General features: G+C 41.0%; 1 protein-coding gene across 5 annotated transcripts in view; it reads right to left on the bottom strand.

The window, feature by feature from the left end:
* LOC122789418 (protein diaphanous homolog 1-like) overlaps positions 1-23,131 on the bottom strand; it is a 320,618-nt gene that overhangs the window by 187,794 nt on the left and 109,693 nt on the right. For 4 of the 5 annotated variants that reach the window (XM_044056861.1, XM_044056860.1, XM_044056858.1 and 1 more), the window contains exons 4-9: positions 17,511-17,613; positions 12,453-12,538; positions 10,373-10,473; positions 7,039-7,109; positions 6,796-6,903; positions 374-444 (exon numbers count right to left, since the gene is read on the bottom strand). In XM_044056861.1, coding sequence (XP_043912796.1) covers positions 374-444; positions 6,796-6,903; positions 7,039-7,109; positions 10,373-10,473; positions 12,453-12,538; positions 17,511-17,613 — 540 coding nt within the window. The remainder of the gene's footprint in view (positions 1-373; positions 445-6,795; positions 6,904-7,038; positions 7,110-10,372; positions 10,474-12,452; positions 12,539-17,510; positions 17,614-23,131) is intronic. The other variant, XM_044056862.1, reaches the window with a different exon arrangement.

Here is a 23,131-nt window from a genome sequence, read left to right as displayed (position 1 = left end):
TAACTTGACTATTACAATGGACCCTGCTCAAACTTGTGTGATAAAAAAATGTAATAGTTTTCAATAGAAACGCACTTTGCTAGTATTTACATGCATATGTAAGCATGTGTACATGTACTTTTCTTTATCCATACCTATCTTTCTGAAGCTAGGCAGTACTGTGCCTCACAATCACTGGGCCCTCATTGACCACCTTCACTCATAATTGGATACTACAGCTTCCTATGTTTGAACAGCTCAACAGTTATTCAAGCAGCAATGGTGAAATGGATTATCTTGGCCAACTCTCAGTGTTTGCCTCACCCATGCTACCTGGTAATATTAGCCACTATTAAATTTTCCCATGAGTCACCTCCTGATACACTCCACATACCTGGCTGCTGCTCCAGTGTGCTCCAGCTTCTCAGGGAATGATAACAAGTTCTGATTGTTCTTCTGAACTTCCTGTAAAACACAAAAGTCAGTTCTGCAAGACATACAAATATGCAAATGGCAAGTGAACTCAAGAAAGAGGAAAATAATTTGCTCTGTTCACCATTGCAGATGTGGCCCCATTCCCTCTGTGTTTCATATACAAAAGGAGGAAATACTCAAGTGTAAAAAAAAAAAAAAAAAAAAAAAAAACTGTTGACAGAAACTAAGACCTCTTCTGTGAGGTACAGACTACAAAACACACTAAATCTAATCCCATGTTGAAGAAGACTCCATCAACTGTCCTCCCAAACCAGTGTCACTCTCCACAGAGTCCTTACTGGAGAGATAAAAAAGGCATATCAAAGGCAAAGTCACAGAAACTATACAGTTAACAGTTCACCAAAACCTCCATTACTACAGACTGCCTCCTGCTCATTTTCCCCAGAGTTTCTGTCTGTTATCCTCGCCACAGTCTGAGTGGGGTTCGGAGTTAATCTTGTTCAATCATTGGCAGAGGACGGATTTACAGAGATTTATTTTATTGTTTTGCACTTCAGTTAACTGAAGTTCTACTGCCTTATTTTTACATTGGTTGATTTTGCCTTTTGATCAATCATTCTAAAGGTTCCCAATACTTGAAATTGCATTTAAGTCATCTTGTAGCATTACACTCACAAGCAATCTGTTTTGGTCTTTTTGTCAAGAGGTTAGCAGTGCCCTGTATAGACAAAAAAAAAAAAAAAAGTACATTTTAACAATAAAAAGTACCTTTAGAACAAAAACCTGTAACTTAGTAAGAGTAAAACAAAGCCATTGCATGGAGACAGCTACTTTGCACATTAAACAGCACCAGTATAAAAACCTTAGCATATCTAACTTAGTCTAGGGCCAAATCTGAGACCAGTCAAGAAGACTGCTGTATAAAACCTCAGTCTACAACCTACAGTAGCCCACCCAAATACAGGTCTGAATAACATGGATATCCAACTTCCAAAATGTCTCCAAAGCCAGCTTAGTAGACATGGACATCCTGAGATAGTATAGCAATTGTCTCATGTTCACAGACGACCATTAAAGCCTTAGACAAACAAATGCAGTATGTGAAAGATGTACAAATGCAATTTCACTGGAAGCAAAAATCTCACTATTACAAACAAGGCTGTCAAGAACATATTCACACACACTACATTCACCATGGTATCCACCACAAAAACAGAGCAACTTATGCTGAGTCACTAAAAAGCAATCTTCCCAAACCTTGCAGACTTCTTAAGCCTTTGTGGAAGTTAGTGTAGTGGACTAAAGCTCCAAATTGTTGAACCTGTGTTCCCTGCTGGACAGGAGCTTTGGATGCTGGCTTGTCTAAACATGGGCTAAACTCTTGGCTAGCCTTATAAGGGCCTCAGGGCCAATAGTCTAGTAACTTCCTATGATCCTATGAATGGCAATGCCTATCCTCAACATCTAAAACACTCCCCAAAAGCAACACCAATCACCACAAGTATACCTACATCAAGTGGAACCTCAAGAGCAATGCCAATGAGGCAAGCAAACATTACAAAGGATTCTTGTCATAGGGGACTCCATTATATGGCACACACATGCCTCACACACCAAATTCAACAAGGAGAAAATAGTGGTTAGTTGCTTGTCTAGAGTTAAAGTCTGCCAGGTAACGCATGCACTAAAGTCACTACACCACAGACACAAGTATGATTCTATCACAGTCTATGTAGGAATAAATGAACTGAGATGTACATATCTGGGCTGAGAGAGAGACATTACTGCTCTCTCTGAATTGTGCATCTCAGGCAGGTATGTGCAATGTGTTCAGTAGCATTCTACCGTGACCAAGTATGATGCCACAGTATAAACAAAAGATGATCAACTTCCATAATTAGCTTAGTTTCCGTTTTCCTTCCTGGGGGGCTTCAATATTTGTAAGCATGACAGGACATGGTTAAACCACATTGCTTTGCAGGGATTGTCTGCACTTCTCTCCCCTAGGCTTCTGAATATTGGCTTAAATTTGATCAACTCCCTTATTTGTTTATTTTACATTTGTTTACTGGGGAGGTCCCACTGGATAGAGCTGTTTTCAGCGGAGGCCCGGGGAGAAAAGCTCCAGAACAGTCACCCTGTACAACCATGTAAACAGCTGTATGGAGGCTGCTGCATCTATTAGAAACAATCCCAAAACAATCTAAACATAAACCACAGTGGTGGAATCCTCAACTTAACACGGTATATAAAAAAGGAAAGAAGTCATGGCTAAAATCAGGAAGAGAAACTTCCATGATGAGGATAGGAGTTCTCTTGGTTTACTGTTTAATCAGAGGACTAATCCAGTTCAAAAAGGCCAATTACAATGTCAAAATAGCCTCACAGGCTGAAGAGAGCCACAATGCATTCTGCAGCTATGTCCAAAACCTCAAAAGCAGCCCAAATCAGTGTGCCAAACTGGAAATCTGTGGTGACATGAAAACAGCAACATACCAAATTTGCTTTGACAAATTCAGCTCAAACTTCACTCTTGACTCCCTCTCTGCCTCCAATGAAATACTCACTAGCACAACCCCATCCCCAAACTATTAACAAATAGCAGGGCTTGGTGGTGCTCACCAAAGCCAAAAACAGTTTCAGTGGGCCTCCACAATATCCTGGGATGCCTTCTAAATAGTGTGAAACATGTCTATAGCCTCAAAACTGGCTTTGTGCCATGAGAATGGAGGACTGCAATAGTTATACCACTTCACAAGGGTGGACCATCAACTCTCCTACTTGGCATCTACTTTACTGAAGTAAAAGCCAATACCAAAGGGCTCTGGCTGACTAAAGTTAATAGATGACTGCAAGCTAAATGAATCCACAAGTGACTTCGCTATCCTGCAGAAAGGTTTGTCCCAAATAACTACTGCCAAAATCATGGACTGAAGCTAAACACCAAAAAATGTATTAATGCATCCTTTGGCAAGCCATAGAAGTCCAGCTAACTACCACAGTGACAATATGCCCTTAAGAGTTGATCCAGTTTTGGGGATTTGGGAACCTATGTGGACAGCGACTTCACATTTGAACAAAGTGTGCCCATTGCTGTAAGAAAATCTCTGTATTTCACATGTTATAAACAAAGGGATTATCTACAAATCTGGGGATGTCACTGTTCCGCCTTTACTCAGCTGTCATTAGGCTGAGTCATTGAAAGTAATGCATCTTTTGGCATGTACTAATCCAGATACATAACTGGAACACCCATAGAGATACCTTACTAAAAGGATGCAAGGCCTAACTAACATGTCCTACATGGACCAACTCAAAGCCCTGTCACTATACTCTGTATCCTACAGACTGCCAAGAGGTGGCCTATGTCTGGCATACAAGGCTTCCTCAGACTCATTACTGATGGATTTACTGCACATCCCAAGTCAAATGGCATCAGAAATACTAGGTCTAGGGATTTAAATCTCTTTTGCAACATCAAGAGAATGGTTTGGATAGACAGGTACATCTCACACGATAGCACTGCCACGGAACACGCTGCCCATCCACTTAAAGTTTATACCTGTACATATTCAAGTGCAACTTAAATCTATGAATGGGAAAAAAATCTACCCCAGGATTGCTCCCTGTACTACTACTAATGGACAGAGGCAACTCCCAAGTGCTTTACCCCATGCACGAGTCCCCTCAAATTATCTATGGCATAATCACAGTTATTCCTATTAGGGGTAATATATAAATCAACCATGGGATGGGTGAGGCCAGTCTGTAAACAAAATGGGATTGATTGTTTCGAGCACAAAAAGGTAAACAGGCTAGTCTTAAAATGGCCTGCAAAGGCAGTCAGCCTAGTATCCATCTACAAACCTTATAGACAACCTTTGGGACCCAGTCTGGCTTTAAGGGAAGATCATGCCTACTAAACCTGATGGACTTCTTTGAGAAGGTCACCAAAGCAATGGATGAGGGGAAAATGGTGCATACCACCCACCTGAACCTGGCTAAGGTCTTCAGTACAATACCCCATTTGGGTATAGTTGACAAACACACCAAAGTGGGCATTAACTGCTACATAACTCACTGCATGATTGGCACCTGCCTCACATTCAGGACCCATGAAGTCAGGACTCGTGATATCACCTCCACTAAGACAGCAGTCACTAGGGAGGTACCCCAGGACTCTGGGCTGGGACCTCTCTTATTTTGCATCTACTTCTCTAAGGTAAAGGCTATTGTCAAGGGCCTTTGGCTTATCAAGTATGCAGATGCAAATTGGGAGCTATCACATTCTACCCATAACACAGTCATCTTACAAGAGGGTCCAACACAGACAAATGACGGATGCGAAAGTCATGGATTAAAACTTAATGCCAAGAAATGCATTATAGTGCCTTTTGGGAAACTGTCACCTAGGCTAATTACTCCATTAATAAGACACCTGTAAGAGTTGACCTGGTAAGTCAGTGACCTGGCAACATAAGTAGACAGTAATCTGGCCTTTGACCAGCATGTAGCCAGAGTATTAAGAAAATCCTTCTGTGTCACCCAACTTATAACTAAAGGCATGGCATACAAGTCCATGGAAGTCATTGCACCACTTTATTCTGCACCTGTCAGACCCATCATTGGAGTACATCATCTCCTTTGACATGTACCTGACCTGACATATGTAACAGTTGGAATGCCAAGAAAGGTTCCTTGCAAGGAGAATACAGGGTATAAGACACTGTCCTGCACCGATTGCCTTAAAGCGATATCTCCCTACTCTGCCTCCTACAGGTTAAGAAGAGGTGATCTATGCCTGGCATACAAGCATCCTCAGATCCAGTTCCAATGGACCTTTTGCATATCTGCAGAACAAACAGCATCAGAACTACTACATCCAAGGATTTAAATTTTGCTTGCGACTTAAATAAGATGTGTTGGTGAGACAGATGTGTGTCTCAGAGGTTCCTCATGCCCTGGAACAGACTCCCCCATCCATGTGAAGCAGAGTCCATTCCTAACCCTACTTAAATGTAACCTTGACCTATGGATGGCAAATTGGAAATTCACCCTTGGTCAGGCTCCATGTCTCTGAAACAGAGGCAGACAGTAATGACCAAACTAACACCCCCCCCCCACACACACACACAGACACACAACCTCTGGAAACTTCCAAACATATTCCCCTTCTAATGAACACCCCTAATAGATAGGGACACAGTTTGGTTGGGTTGCAGGTCTAGGCTTATAAAAGCCCTGGTAGTTGTTAGCCTAGTTTATACCTATAAACTTGTTTAATTCAAAGAGCAGTGGTTTCACGATCTCTTCCATAGCTCTGCGTGACCCTTTCTCCAATGTTTTACTACAGGAAAGAACCTGAACTAACTTAAGTCATACTTAGTTGTCTATAAGCTAGAAGTAAATTTGGTATACATGTTATATGTGGATTACTTCATCTGCACCATTTGCCAATAACCATGGCTCCATAAACTTGCCCACTGTATGCAGTGAACAGTTCTCCACTATGTTGCACCAACATACAAGAACTGGCACATTAAGTCAAACTATGATAGTACTGCCTCAGGGTCTACTTCTGGTCTTATCCTAACATGCTGCAAAGCAAGCAGTTTACAATGTCCCACCTATGAAGGACCTAATCCACAAACACTGCTACACAAGTCACCATTCTTTCTGTTGTGTAACATACAGGAGTGAGTTTCACTTATCCATCAGGTTCAAGAGCTCAAGAGGTCAGTAGACTAAGCCTCTCAAGGATGGTGCTATACCAGGGCACTTTGATCCCATATTTTCCTATTGTATAAGGAATCCACAGTGACTTATTTTCTCTATAGGACCCTGATTCTTATGGAAAACTGGTGAGAAATCTTAGCTACAGGGATCAAGGAGGAGTTCTGGAACACTGACAAATAGAAAGTTCAGCAGGACTTAACGTATCCTTTAAAAAAAAGAACAGAAGGCAATGCCTTCAATCCTGCTTGGAAAGCATTTCAATAAGAATCTTTCTCCACCATGGGCACCAAACTAACCTCAAGGATCAGTTTTTTGGTGGCTGCAGTGTGTGCTTGCTGGTGAAATTGCTGGTAATCACAGTCAAGCTTTAAAGTACATCTGGCCCCTGGAAATAACTTTTCAACCTTTCTTAGCACGAGGCTGAGAGGCATCAACAATATAGTTCCTCCTGTTATGCTCAAAATTTGTATCCATACTTACGTCTGCAAAAATTGTTTGTGATGAGAGTTTTCTACACTCAACTGTTCCCACCCCAATATCAGGAAAGCATTTCTGCTTGCTGCTCATCTTTGTTTGCAGTTCACTCTCAACTCTTAAAAAGAGTGGAGGACAAGGAAACTTTGTTCTCTGAAATTAATGGCTTACCATCACCACAAAGTGAAGAAGATTCATCCCAGGTTTGTTCGCTTTTGTGTCTGCTAGTTTCAGCAAAGAAGCAATTCGAAACCCAGCTGCATTTCCTGCATAACTGCCCTGCAATAAAGGCAAAAAAAGTTGTAAGCATTTATGCTGGTATTACGTATGTGTAAAAAAAAAAAACACTTCTCTCTCATCAGTTAGAATGATGGCCTTGTCTGCTCATATATACCTTCTGCTGCCATTACTTACCGCATTCATGTAGTTGCCAGTCTTGAGGACAAGCCTTAGTGTTGCATGCAGCTCCGAGCAAGCCAGTAGCTCTAAAGAACATATACCAGAGAATTAAAACAGTGATTAACAGAGATTTGACAAAAGCTAAATGCTAATATTCTTGACTTGGAAATATAAACATTTTAGTAGTTCTACAGCAAAAAGTTTTGTTCAGTGCTAGACTGTGGAGACTACCACTTTTCTACAGAGTGGGGCATGGGCACTGTGTAGTGGACAGTTGAACCACTTCTAAAAAAAAAAGGTGGTGGCAACAACTGCAAGAACTCCTATGGCTCTCTATGGGTGATGGTAAAGGTACTGTGGTACTATACATCATGACAGAATGGAAGAGTAGAGAGTCTGGAATAACATAGGGAAGACAGTTCCTGGAGGAGGTTCTCTCATTTGCCTAAATAAAACGCACTTTTTATCCTCTTCCATAAGATATCACATATGCACAGGAGAATGGAGGGAGCAAATGTTGTACAGCTTGGACAAATACAAGATATATTTCTAGTGCAACAAATATGAAGACGAGCACTTCTATGGGCTAGGCTTGTAATGGCTCCAGGGCCATTAGCCTAGTACACAGCTATGAACCTATGAACCTAATTACTGCAAAAAAAAGAAAATTGCACTGTACAAGTTCATATTTTATTATATGCACATAGATGTTGGTGTCATTTGTTTGAATGAGAATTTTGTTGAAATGGAAACTCAATGCATTAACATAATTGAAAGTCCATTTAATTGAATGACCATTTGTTTGAAAGTCCATTTCATTGAATGTGAATAAATAGATGTAGTTCTGTAAAACAGAAGCAGGTGTGGATGGTAAAGTCTCCAGACTGGGGTACAAGGGGGCTTGCCCTTCTGCAAAAGCTCTTTTTGAAATATTTTTAGTTTGGTAATTTTCACTGCAGGAGGTTTGTACTATCTGAGATTCATATAAAAGGTTTCAATAAAACTGGCTTTTAAATACTTGGAGTCAGTGATTAGGGATTCAAAGAAATTGTCATTCAAGCAATACATTACAACAGAAAAAAAATCCTTTTGAAATCAAAAACAGACTTGTTATACTTCTTGTAAACAGGGTCAGATTAGCAAGATCTTATCTGTACATCTGGAAGGGAAGAGACCCGTTTTAAATACTTTCATGAAGTATCACTAAAGCATGCAGCACAGCTACAAATCACCCTGCTCTCAGGAGGAGACTTTTGTGAGCACATATTTGTATGTTTCCCAGTTTAGAGATAATGGGGGAACACAAATAAAACAAAGTGGAGTGCCAGGAAATAATGTCTGCACCTAGGTTTGAGCTTTAACCAAAAGGAAGGATGACCACTGCAATAAAACCTGCAGCCATTAAGTTAGTTAGTTAATGTTCATCATACCCAGACAGCATCATTAAAGATCAGCACCATTCAGCTATCTCAACCCCACCCACCACTTGGTGGGCATATGTGTGTATTTACACAAACAGTTCCGGAAAGGGGCATGCTAGTGTCAGGCTCATGGTTCTTTAATTACAGTGGCGCTCAGTCATAGCTTTGAGTCTCTTCTGTGCTAAAATAAACCACTGTGCACCTGAGGTCCTCCCAATTATCCATTCCCAGCAACTGGAACACTGGTATACAAATGCAGCACTTAACCTCTGACCTACGTACAGAATGCCATCAACATGGCCCTCTGACCTACGTACAGAATGCCATCAACATGGCCCTCCTCTTCCTTAATGTTTTAGTCACTTCCACTTTGAACTCACGAGAAGTAATTATCTTTATTCTGAAGGAATAATGCATCCACACAGCTCTCAATGAATCAGGGACAAATCCCTAAATAATCAGGGACACTGAAATTATCAGTACTATTAACTTCAGTCATTTTCATAGGAGAATGACTTAATATACATTTTTTGAAGTAAAAATCTCTACAGCTCTAAGTGCAGTTCACTAGCTTTTCTCCAAAAGCCACCAGCTTTAGGAGGAATTAATACAGACAGAGCTAAAATTTGAGTCAAAATCAGGGGCAGTTGAGAGACATGCATCCACAGCCTGTACTTTTGTGGACAAAATGACAGAGTGAAAAACTGGCACTAAAAGACTGCAAATGGTTTCCAAGTAATTAGTCTGCAAAGATTTCAAACATAAAAAATACTGTACACCAGCATTCAATTCCCAAGAGAAGCGGAAACCTAAATGAACTTGCTTGTGATTTTCCTCCAGCTAGAGGTACAGCTGTTCCTGTAAGATATGACCCAAACACAATGTTGAAAATGACCTTTGTGAACAGAGAGGACCAACAAGTGTTGTATCATTTTTCATCATAATCAGAGTGAATATATATGAGCTAGCAAAACTCTCTTCACAAATAAGTGGCTGGTTTGTAGGAACCCTCTAATAATGCTCAACCCACACAACTAATCCCACATCAAGGTGATCCGAGGTGCTGCTGTTGCAGAGAAGAACCATTTTGTACATTTTGCAAAAGGACAGGTAATTGTCATCTAGTGACACAGTCTCCTTACACTGTCTCATGACCAGTATTCTCCACCCACCCTTTTCCCAAAGGCCTTGCCCTCCCAGCATTTGGACTCATACTGCAAAGTAAAGAGGAATGTTAAATGTGGCCCCTCTGCCTCAGATTGTTATACTTTGGGTGACTTTAAAGCTTTCTTAGTACTTCAGAAAAGTTATCTGCATTTCCTGATCAATTCCCCCAAATTAGCTTGAAACTCATCTTGTGCCTCCAAGTTAGTCAAAACAGTATTTTATCATTTCTTCCAATGCACTTGCTACCTTTTTCCTAACAAGGTCCCATGCAATAACCAAAAAATCTTCTACCACCCCACTTGGGTAGATTAAACCTCATCTAGCCAGCACTGCAACTCACTTTGAATGTTTTAAAACTCCTGTATAAAAAGTCTGATTACAGACAGCTATAGATACTGTACCATTTCCATACCTTGTTTATTGTGTTGCGTGTACTTCCTTTGCATCTAGTCTTGTGGAACTTGTTACTAGGGTCACTCATGGTGGAAAATAAAAAACATGTCACAATCGGCCAACATGAATTGAGATGTCACACAGCACAGCTGTTTTCATTAGTTATTCAGTAAGCTCTGCCCTAGTGACATTACCCAGTCTCACAACATTCAAGTGGAGGTGGGACCTTTTAAGTCGGGTGTCAAGGAATGTTTTACCTGTGAGTGATCAATAAGTAAGAAATAAAAAAAACAGAAACAAAAATGGAGCCCTGCAATTTAACACTATAGTCATGCATTCAAAAAAGATGCAAGAGTGAGTCTGCTTACCATCAGCAGCAGATCGTAGTGTGCAAACAGCCTGCAGTATAGAGAGGGCCAATGGATGGAACTCCATCTTCAAGACTAGTATCTCAATACGCAGTCTGTAACTATCAATAAGATTAGAGTTATGGCACTTATGTGAAACCATTAATGTCAAAACTTTCTAACTGCATTTCAAGTTCAATTTCAAAGTCTATCAATGATGAAACTTAATTTCAATAAAATAAACACCCAAGTGTGTGCATGTGTATATATACATACACACACGTATGTGCGTATATGACAACACACAAACACACACACTATATATATATATATATATATATATATATATATATATATATATATATATATATACATATATATATATATCTATATATACATATCTATATATACATATATATATATATATATATATATATATATATATATATATATATATATATATATCATACATATACACACACACAAGCACACATTTATAAAAAGAGACAGACACACAAACTCCACACAAAATACACTTATATAAACAAACCCCCACACACACACACAAGTGCATAAATAGCAATAAAACTATCCTTTTTATTTCTGGAGCTTTGCTTTACTTCCTAGTCCTCCAATGAAAATAGGCTTCGCTAAGCTGGACTTGCTTAGTATATAAGATGCAGTCCCCCCATGTACCCTGTCCATAAACCAAGCCTGTGCATAATGACGACAAATGGCAGAGTGGTCAGTTTTGATACTCTCCCTCATTAGAAAGTGCAACATTACCATGGGAATGTACATCGAATAAATGAACCATGAAACAATTAGTGTGCAGCTCTGCACTATTTGGATTGATCTATATGAAAACTGCCAAAGTGGTTATGGAGCTGTATGACCTGGAGAAGGATGCTGAAAAGACATATGGGCGATGTTTTTTTCTTTAATTTTTTCCATATGTATCCTCAGGAAATTAACTGGTAGTCATAAAACAAGTTTAGCTATGACCAAGGGCAAGGGTAAAGGTAAATGCAATATGCTCAGACTATTTAGCCAGTCAGATCTACATGTTTTTGGGGTATGAGCACTTAAAAGTAATTCAAACACCAATGCCATTTTGATCAACACTGGGACAATAAAAAAATATACTAACCATTAAAGGGTAACTGCTGATGATGGACCCATGCAATATGGCAGCTGTATAACATTTATGTTTGTCCATTTAAAAAGTTGATGCATTATCTCTGCAATCTGGGAAAGATGACTAAAGTTCAGGTTCCAGGAAAGTAACACCTACATATCATTAAAAGGAAACTCAAATACAAGAAGGCTGTTTATGTTTAACAACCACTGCACATAAACACAGAAAGAATGCTAGGTCCAAATGAAAAGCAAAACTGGGTGGAGTGTGTGTGAGATTTCCTGATGTAGTGTGTCTGCTGCTGGTCATTAACCTGTAGGCCAAGCCCTTTGCACTCCCATCACAGATTAGCCAATATTTCAAAGGTCAAGGGTCAGACAAAGCAATCAGGCAATGCGCCTGAATGAAATGTGGACACTGTCAGCAGCTGGAATTTTTCACACATCAGGTAGGTGACCTACACCACTTCATAATGAAGACGTCATATGCCCTCATCTTTAACCCCATAATCCATAATGCACCAAGGTGAGGAAAGTCCAACAAGCCCTCAAACACAAACAAACGTGCAGGTTATGTTTCTATCACAGTGTTGATGGGACAGGTGCAGAACTCCACAGTTATCTTTTCTCAAGACTGAAAACATTCTGTACACATCTTGGATTATCTTTCACAAACACGGATCATTTAGAAATGAAAAATGTCAGTTGCTTCAAGGAGTCCTCACCATAAAAAAAAAAAATCTGAGCTCAAGTCACTTAGTACAGTAGACTTTATGACACACATTACCATGCAACCTGCAGAAGTGGTATTTAATGCACCAAATGACATTTAAAAAAAGCTCTTACATTTTCAGTAAAGCAGAGATTTTTTTAAGTTTGCATAAGACCCAAAACTTAACTGCCCTTTTACTTCTTTTATTTACTAAACATTGGTTCCAGATGTGCAGTTTTTGGAATTTCTTACCTTGGAAGTTGTAGCAGCAAAAATACAAAAAGGTCCGTTGCCTCTAGCTTCCTGGGGTCTCCTTTAAACATATGAAATTGTTTGACCTAAGGAGTAATCAAGGGAGGTTGAAAAAGGATCCTGAAAACAACAAACCATGACACAGCGGCTCTGAATTACACAATTAGTATCTAAATGTGGTGTCAAAGAGGTCAGCACTACACGAGTTCCCTTGCAATAAGGAGAAAGATAAAGACAAAACAAAAAGCACTAAAAGGAACCAACTAGAACACAGCAGACTGCATATAACATGGGTGCAGATTTACACATCCTGACAAACTAGTATACCATTAGACCAAGTTAAGCTTTCAGTCTGGAAGGCAGACATTAACTTATGGACATTTGATTGCCAGCAAAGTGACTGGGCAGATGTCCATTTTAAGTGGCAGCCCGGGCAGAAAATCTCCAAAGTACTACAAAAACATTTTAAGAACAGTAATTTTTACAGTCTTGAAAAATACAACAGCATCTCCAGTTTATATAATTACACCAATTAGACAATATGAAAGCATTGGTTAAGATTAACACAGCTTATATGGCAATGATTTAACATTTAGATACACTTTAGCCAGGTTACAGAGAAATTTAAGAAGTTAGTACAACATAGAAGTTGCAATATCAAGTGAGGAAAAAAAAACAGGGTTATAGCACATTTAGAAATGGAGTAAGGTCAGAGAGAAGTTGATTGAAGTAAGGGAGTGAATGAAGAAGTGAGAGTATGGAGGTGTAAGGTATGAATATGTATTTGTTCATATTTAAGGATACAGTTTATCCTGGGGTTGAACAAGAGCAGCCACATTTTGGCTAGGAAGTTTTTGGAATGTTTTTAAAGGACTGGAGGGAGTGTTTTGACCTGAAGGATATAGGTAAGGAGTCCCAGGACTTAGAAACATAGTACGAGTACAGACCATGCCCAGCACACATTTGATAGCTTTGTGGACAGAGAGGAGTTTTTGGTCACTGGATTGTAATGACTGATTGAATACCATCTGCACAACCATGCCAGTGCTGGACAAGTAGAGGGATGCTGGGCAATTTTTCAAGTGGTAAGAGGCTGTATATGTTAGTTGATGGGTTAGTTCTAATCAATTTAGACTTTTTAGTGCTAAATAGTGGGTTCTGAAAGGGGTATTTGCTGCAAAATTAGCTAATTTATTGTAGCATTGATCAAGTTTTGATTTTTGTGATGCCTGGAGGTCAGTAAGGATAGGAGCACCATAAACTAGTTAGATGAGGCAAGTAGTGTTGCAAGGGAGGAGACTAACACATTACAAGCTCAATTAGAGAAAAACTCTCCCTAAGTGGGATGAACAGAAGGGTATTTTTAATAACATGATTACATTTGAAGCTTGGGTTCTTAAAACTGTAGGCACTGTATGCAATGATACACTTGAGTGTTGGTTTTGGAATTTTATTCCTCAGCGTTTCATAGCTTATATACAGCAAAAGTGGCATAAAAGCACTGCATATTACAATACAGACAAGAACAGAGACATTAATTCTTACAGCTGAGGCTGTAAACTGAAGTGCGGTTTTGTTACAATGCATCTTTCATTGTTATACTAGATGTTACTTTGTATGCAGTAAAGGAATGTTAATATCAGATTGAACTGGCTCAGATGTCTTCATAGAGTAATGGTACAGACTACCTTTCAGTGTAGTGACAAATTTTATAGTGGCAAGTGTAGATTTAGTACCATTAGCAAGAATGTTTTTGGTTGTGTAAAGCATCCTTAATTTTTGGCGAGTCTTCTTTTATATAATTTTGTATATGCAGGTCAAATTTAAGATAATCTACAATCATCCCTAATGATTTGCTATTAGAAATTAATTCAGTGGGTGTACTTTTGAAGGGAGGGAGTTTTAAATTTTGTTTTTTCATGAGAGGGGGGTTTGGGGGAAAATAGTAGCTTTTTTTTTGGGTTGAATACGAGTTGTGAGTTACAAAGCCACGTTCCAGTGGCTGCTAAAACCTACCCAAGAATTTTTTTGGAGATGTGCCAGATTGTCAGACATGCATAAAAGTGTGGAGTCATCTCCGTATTGCATTAGGAAGGCCTGTTGTACAAATGCATAAAGGGTGTTCGTGAGAATGTTAAAAGAGGAAGGGACCAAGGACAGAGCCTTGTGGTACACTGGTGGTGACTGGGAGGTATGGAGAGAGGGTGGAGTGCCACTTTACTGACTGATACCTAGTGGAAAGGTAGTTTTTGAACCATAAAAGGGTGGGCTGAGACAGGTCTAGTGAGGACATCTGAAGTAGATGTTGCTGTTACAAACTGTGTCAAAGGCTTTGGACAAGTTTAGAAATAAGGAGGAGACTAGTTTGCCATTATCTCTTACTTTACTGACAGTATCTACAAAGGTTAGAAATTCAGTCTTAGTACTACATGAAGGGCAGAAGCCATGTTGTGTGGGGGATAGGAGTTCTTACTGCAAGAAATATTTCAGCAATTGTTTTTGAATACATTTTTCAGGTATTTGGGAGCAGGAGGAGAATATTGCTGTAGGACCACAATTAGTAATATCTGTTGAATTTCCTCCTTTGTGTAGAAGGACATTGTGGGATTCCTGGATTGACCCATTTATAAGGATTAATACAGGATAAGCAAGGCTATTGGTTGCCATTTTAAGGTACTCGTTTGGAAGATAGTCAGCTGAAGTAGAGCATGGTTTGATTTTAAGGGCGGTTTTATAAACATGCTGCTAGGATCCCAGTCTAATAAGGAATTTGATGTCTTGCTATAATGTGTGGGATTATTAATTAGATGAGTGAAACCATGCAAGTTCATGCTAGATGTAAGGGAATTAGTGGTTATGTCCAACCAACTGATATTGACATCATCCAGTAGTATTTTTTCCTGTGGAATTGTTATACATACCTAATATGTAGGATATCTTTCAGTGTAGCTGTATTGTCACACCAAGGAGGATGCAAATGACGGTAATACATATTTGTTTATATTTCTTTACTTTCAGGAAGACAACAACAAAATTCAACTCAGCAGACCTTATTAGTTTTTTGTAGAGGGAAATGTGGTAGTTGTTGGGAAACATTAAAGCAACACCACCACCTTTCCTATTTAGTTGGCCATTATGGATGCTATTACAATCAGGTAGTGTAATTTTGGAGTTGTTTAAGATGAGTTTAAGCCAAGTTTCAGCTAGAGTATCATGGTTGTGTTGGGTAATCCATGTATGTAGTTCAGTAATTTCTTATATTTTGAAAGCTTATGGCAGCAAAAGATAGATCAGCGGGGTTAGGGCTTGACTGACATAGGTTAGAGTAGTCTGTGGAAGAGGATTGTCCTGATGTTAAGTTATGACAAGTTGGGCCAGAATTAGGGTGAATGTCTCTTATTGGGAGGATTTTAATATATTGGGATATTATTAATTCTCATTTTTTGAAGAGTATTTTTCCACTAAATTTTACTTTAACTCCATTTCAACTCAAATCCGTCTGTATTTGGGGTAAAGGTGAGGGTCATCATTAAATAAGTTTGGTGTGATGTGTGGAGAGTGTAGGGAGAAACTATGGATGGGTGGTTGGGACAGAGATGAAGATACTCGTACTAGTGTTCAAATTGTGGGAATGCCCAAAGACTGCCTGGTTATATACATGTAACAGAAGTATAAATGGGCAATGACAATGCATGAAGTTCTGTAGAGGCCACAGCTACACACCATGTGTAATTCTCAACTCCCAAAAAGGCAGAGAGGAAGTGGTATTTCATATAAAAGAGGGCAAGTAAAAGGCAAAGCCCACATCAAACAAAGAAAGGAAAGAGATTAGAGCTATGATATTACACATCCATTATGGAGTGGAAATAAAAACACAAGATGGGAGCATTTCTCATTCCTTCAGTCAGGTGGGTCAATCCCCATAACTTGAGGGTAGTTCAAATAAAGGGCAACACATGTGGAATGTGCTCCTAGGCTATAGGGATGTCCTGTCTGTGGTGACAGTATATTGCTTGGTGGTGGTAGGGCTACATGTCAAACTCAAGACTGCTTGCTCTGTAAATATGATCACTAAATGTCAACTGTGAATATCAAAACTTGCTGTAATGGTATTTAAGTGTTTTTTTCATACAATTCATATGCAGGGGCTGCCCCTCCACTCTCCCACACCACACTTCCATACAACTCCAAGATCACTTTAACTTAGAGTAAGGGGAATAGTCCAAGATATAACAGACTTCTCCTGTTCACCATTTTGTGACTGTACATGTGACTTGCAAACTTCAATGGCTGGGGGAGTTAAGCAAGCACCAAGGACATACTTGTCAGGAATGAGTCACAATTATTATATGAAATTAATATACTTAAATTAATTGGCTCAAACCCAAATACACAGGTGGAGATGTTGAACTAACCTGTGCATGACACACTGCTGTTCATGGCTCATTTAACTGCTATGCTGCAGTGCCAACACAGCAAGGAATAGCTATGATGGTTGCCTTGTACCATTTGCTTTTGTGAAAATGTTAATCTCTTTTTCCCTTCCTATAATCAACTTCACAAAACAGACTAAAAATGAGGGGGCACATACATCTAGCAAACTATAATACTGAAGCTTTTTCCTTGTCTCATGGACTAATCATGAACTTTTACACTACCATGAAAACAATAGTTCAGTCCCACAATGTCATATCTTCAGTGATTCAACAAGCCAAGTATACAGGGAATAAATGAAAAATGAACTGCTGCCCCCAACATAAAAGACTGCAAAACTGAAGATTATGCAGCAAAAGCAACTTCTTGTATACTCTGCCCTCCATTTTGAAAAGAAAAAAAAAAAACTCCTTAGTTTATAGCAATTGACTAAGCTAGTTCCAGCCATGAACTGCATAATGAGTCCCCATGACAACACAATTTCTCTAAGAGACCTGCACACAAATCTGGGTATAGTGCTTTTCCCCCTTGTTCACTCATTACAAACCATCATCTTCCTTTTCAATGTACTGACAAAGAGCTCAGAATGTCAGTTAAATGACATAAGCACATACTTAGAATTACCTCATCAGCTTCCGGCAGCAACTTTAGGAGTTCACTCAGCTTCTCAGCCCCGTAATGCTCACCAGCTCCTTGTTTTAGATCCTCAATAATTTCAGGAACAGACCTAGTGAGAGAGTAACAGTTATCCGTCTTCATATTCAGCTGCTCAGATAGGTGCCCTTTGACCCCAGTGTTACAGAGAAAAAGGGAAACCTGACCCAGGCACAAAGTACAGTTGTGTACACTTACCATAAATGTAGATGTTAGAGTGCATTCACTGTTGCAGTCATCACACTTGGGTTATCCTGCCAGGGGTAGCCTTCAGTCGGCCCACATACCAGAGGCTTAGTATTTCTGTGTTGGTTGCTGTCACTTTAGTACTGATGTCAGGTCATCATGGGTATAAAAACAGGCAGCCGACGCCATTACATCAGTTTTTCTTGCCCAAAGTATCAGGATCCCCCAAATAGAGAGCTAAGTTATGGTGGAAAAACACCACCAGTAAAAAGTAAATAGCAATAGCCCTGTAAGGAGTGAGAAAGACAGAGAGATACAAGGGGGCTGGAGGATGGGAAACCAGGACTGCAACAGTGAATACACTCCAACATCTATATTGATGGTAAGTGTACACAACTGTAGTATGTTCTTCATGTTTCACTGCTGCAGTCATCTCACTTGGGTTGATTCCCAAAGCTGAAGAATGGGTGGGTGGATGCAGTCAAGTAGAGTTGGGGCTGGCTAGTATGCCCTGCAGGACTGCTGTTGCAAAGCCTGCCCTGGATTTGGAAAGGATAGGCAGGTGATAATGCTTGATAAAGGTATGAACAGAACTCCAAGTAGCAGCTTCCAGAATGCCCCTGGTAGGGACTCCTCTGAAAAAGGCTGTAGGGGATGAAGATGCCCTAGTGGAATGCGTTCCGACTCCCTGAGTGGGTGGTTTCCCACGGTGTTTGTAACAGAAATGGATATATAGTGTGCTATCCATTTGGAGATGGTTTGTTTTGATATGGCCTTGCCCTCTGCCCCTGGTGCAAAGCTGACTAGTAACTGGTCAGATTTCCTAAAGGGCTTAGTCCTCTCAAGGTAGAATCTGAGCTGTCTGTGCACATCTAAAGAGTGCAGGATCCTTTCCCCCTTATTTTGAGGATTAGAGAAAAAAGGTGGGCAAATGGATAGATTGGTTGAGAGCAACACTGGACACCACTTAAGGCATGAAAGTTGGGTTAGTCCTGAGGGAGACCCTGTCTGCATGAAAAATAATGAAGGGTTCCACAGCCAAAAGTGCTTGTAGCTCAGACACTCTTCTAGCTGAAGTGATGGCAAGAAGCAAGGCTGTTTTCCATTTTAACTCTGCTGATGCTGCAGGCTCAAAGGGTGGTAGCGTGAGCTTTTCCAACACAAAGTTAAAGGTCCCACTCAGAGGTGGGTGCTGCTCTTGGTGGCCTTAAGTTGTTAGCCCCTCTCAGGAATTGATTGATGAGAGGGTGAGAGAAGAGAAGTGGCTCAGTGCTGTAATAAGCAGAGATGGCAAAGGCATGGATCTTAATGGAAGAGAAGGATAGGCCCCTGTGGAGTAGGTTTGCTAGGTAGTCCAGAATAAGAGGTAAGGAGGGTTGTGCTGTATCCACTCCTTTAGTGTGAATCCAGGAACAATACCTTTTTCCACTTGTCAGCATAGCATAGGATTTCCTTGTACTGGGTCATCTAGCTTCACGTATGACCATCCAGTACCTGCGTGCTTAGGCTGGCCACTGGAAGAGAAGTCAAGGGAAAAGCCAGGCTGCAAGGTTCAGGGTCTGCAACTGTGGATCCAAGAACTGTCACTCCTGCTGAGTCAGGAGAGTAGGATTTGGGGTAGGTACCATGAAGGCAATGGTGACAGACTGCGCAGTAGTGGGTACCAGTGTTGGCATGGCCAGTCTGGGGCAATCAGGATTGCCCTTGGTCTTTCCTCCCTTATCTTGAGTAATAGTTTTGTAAGAGGAGGCAGGGGGGAAATGCATAGAAGGAGAGGTTTGCCCACTGGAAGGATAGGGCATCCACTTTCCAGACCTTGTTGTGAGGTACCCTGGTGCAGAATTTGCTGAGCTCGTGGTTGTAGGGGGAGGCAAATAGGTCCACCTTCGGACTACCCCATTTCTGGGTCACAAGGCTTAAGGTGTAGTGGTTTAATTGCCACTTGTGTGGGTCTAGGAGATTTCTGCTTAAGTTGTTTGCCAGAGAGTTTTGGTTGCCTGGCAGGAATTGAACTTGCAGATGAATATGCATGGATGAGGCCATGTTCCACAGGGTTATGGCTAGCCTGCAGATTGGATAAGAGTGGGTTCCCCCCTGCTTGTTTATGTACCACATCACTGTGGTGGTTTTGGTTTTGATTAGTAAGGGCCCTGATGAGAGTAGGGATCTGAAAGCTGTCAGAGCATGCTGAACAGCTAGCATCTCTTTTTGGGTGATGTGCAGAAGAATTTGATTTGGGCTCCAGTGGCCCTGAATGCACCTGCCGTCCAGATGTGCACCCCAGGCATAATCTGATGCATCTGTGGTTAGGGTCTGGGCAGCATGGGGTTGTGTAAAGGGAAGCCCCTTTGTTGTGGTTGCATGCTGCTACCCATCAAAGGAACTCTTTCCTTAGACAAGGTATCACAGGTATGACCGTTTCCGGGTCCTGAGAATGTTGGCACCAAAGGCTTTTTATGTACCATTGAAGTTTCTTCATATGCAGTCTGGCATGTGGAGGCCATGAACCCTAGAGCCTGCAGGATTTTCCTTGCGGATAGCTGGGTTCTGGTGGCCATTTGAGTGAAGTAGGCTGTCAGATGGGCTTGTTTTTCTGGAGTAAGGAATGCCATCTTGGATGCTGTGTCCAAGCTTGCTCCCAGGAATACAATATTTTGACTGGGGACTAGTTTAGATTTCTTTTCGTTGATAGTGTACCCCAGGGAGGTAAGAAGGTCCTTTACAAATGTCAGGAGCTGCAACAGCTTTTCCTGACTATCTGCCTGAATTAGGCAATTGTCCAAGTATGGGTAAATTTGAATATTTCTGTCTGCAATAGGCAATGGCTGGAGCCAGGCATTTTGTGAAAACTCTGGGAGAAGTGGATAAGCTAAAGGGAAGTGCAGAGAACTGATAATTCATAGATCCTGCCCTGAAATGTAGATATTTCCTGCAGGAGTCCCTCATTGGGATGTGCAGATAGGCCTCCTTTAGGTCAAGGGTGGCTAACCAGGCATCTTTGGAGAGCATAGGGAGAAAAGTACAGTTGTGTACCTACCATAAATGTAGATGTTAGAGTGTATTCACTGTTGCAGTCACTACACTTGGGTTATCCGACGGCAGGCTACCCGCAGTCAGCCCGAGTTCCAAAGTCTTGGTCCGGCATTGGTTGCTGTCGCCTCTTCCCTGACGTCAGTGCATCAGGGGTATAAAAGATGCAACAGACGCCATTTTCTTCCGTTTTTCTTGCCCCAGATGTCAGGTGCCCCCAGATAGGACGGCTGGAAAAATAAAATTATGCCAAAAAGCATGCCTGTACTAATATAAACATTTTCTTCATCTACAAGCAAACACACCACATAGGTTGTATAGAGTTGAGAAGTACAGAGAAGTCCCAGCAATGAGAAAGGGGGATGATGGGTGGGTAACCTGCACTGCAACAGTGAATACACTCGAACATCTACATTTATGTTAGGCACACAACTGTACTATGTTCATCGTGTTTCACTGTTGCAGTCATTACACTTGGGTTGAATCCCAAAGCTGAGGTTGGGCGGCTGGGTCTAGATTGGATTTGGAGAGGCTACCAGGCCCTGCAGGACTGCAGTGGCAAAGCCTGCTCTGGATTTAGAGTAGAGGCAAGTGGTAGTGCTTGGTGAAAGTGTGCACTGAGCTCCAAGCTGCAACTTCTAAAATGTCTTTGGTTGGTACTCCTCTGAGAAAGGCTGCTGAAGTGGCTGCTGCTCTGGTAGAATGTGGCCTAATGACCTTAGGCACTGATTTGCCATGTTGTGCATAACAGAAATGGATGCAGTGTCCTATCCATTTTGAAATTGTCTGCTTTGTGATAGGTTTTCCTTGTGATCCTGCAGCATAGGCTACAAACAGTTGCTCAGTTTTTCTGAAAGCTTTTGTTTTGTCCAAGTAGAATCGTAGCTGTCTATATATATCCAAAGCGTGCAGAAGTCTCTCCCCTTTATTCTGGGGATTTGGGTAGAAAGTTGGTAAATGAATGGTTTGGTTCAGTGCCACATTGGAAACTACTTTTGGCATGAATATTGGGTTTGTCCTGAGAGAAACCCTGTCCTGGTGAAAAATGATGAAAGGTTCCACAGCCATTAATGCCTGTAACTCTGATACTCTTCTTGCTGAAGTTATTGCTAGGAGCAGAGCAGTTTTCCATGATAATAAATTTTATATCAGCTGTGCTGGCTGGTTCAAAAGGAGGCAGTGTGAGTTTTTCTAAAACAAAATTGAGATCCCAAGTTGGTACTGGTGCTCTCCTTGGGGGTCTTATGTTTTTTGCCCCTCTAAGGTACTGTCTTAGTAGAGGATGTGAAAAATATGAGGTTCCTTATTGTAATGAGCTGAAACGGCAGAGGCATGGATTTTAATTGATGAGAAAGATAGGCCTTTGTCCAGCATCTCAGTTAGGTATATTGTAAAATCTGAGGTATATTTGGAACAAGTGGGTCGAGCCCTTGTGCCTGGTTCCAAGCACAGAATCTCTTCCATTTTTCTGCATAAGATATCCTAGTGCTGGTCCTCCTGGTTCTAAAATGACATCCATAACAGCTTTAGAGAGAGGTGCAGTCTGAGTGGCTACATTATCTGCCATGCTGCCAGATTTAAGGTTCTGAGTTGACTGTACAGAATTTGATTGTTTTGTTGATTCAGATGAGAAATTTGAGGTAAAGGCCAAGCTGGGCCCTGAGACAAGCTCTTTAGGATTGGGTACCAGTGTTGGCGTGGCCAGTCTGGGGCAATCAGGATCATTTTTGGCTTTTCTTGTCTGACTTTCAGGAGCACCTTGGTAAGAAGAGGCACTGGAGGAAAGGCATAGACTGTCAGAGCTTTCCAGCTGAATGATAGAGCATCCACTTTCCATGATTGAGAGTGATAAGTTCTTGTGCAGAATTTCTGTAGTTGGCAATTGTGAGGGAAGGCAAAAAGATCTATGTCTGGGCGTCCCTATTTTCTTGTTATCATGCTGAAATACCTGTGGATTTAGTTTCCATTTGTGAGAATCCATGAGATTTCTGCTTAGTTCGTCTGCCAGTGTATTTTTTTTTCCTGGCAGGAATTGTGCCTGCAGATGTACCTGATAGGTTAGTGCTGTGTTCCACAAGGTCATGGCTTGCCTGCATAGGGGATAGGAATATGTGCCCCCTTGCTTGTTTATGTACCACATAACTGTGGTATTGTCCGTCTTTATTAGTAGTTGTCCTGGATGTAGTAGGTCCTTGAAAGTTGTCAGGGCATTCTGTACAGCTAGCATCTCTTTCTGATTGATGTGAAGATGCATTTGTTCCTTGGGCCACGTGCCCTGAATACATTTTCCTGCCATATGTGCCCCCTCCCAGGCATAATCCAATGCATCCATGGTTATCGTCTGCCTGGCTGTGGGCAAGGTGAAAGGCTGTCCC

Source organism: Protopterus annectens, chromosome 14.part0, assembly GCF_019279795.1.
Source record: "Protopterus annectens isolate FY-2018-M chromosome 14.part0, PAN1.0, whole genome shotgun sequence".
In the NCBI taxonomy this organism is placed as follows: domain Eukaryota; kingdom Metazoa; phylum Chordata; order Ceratodontiformes; family Protopteridae; genus Protopterus; species Protopterus annectens.
Note: the sequence above shows the minus strand (reverse complement) of the source record. Positions and strands in the feature narration are given on the sequence as shown.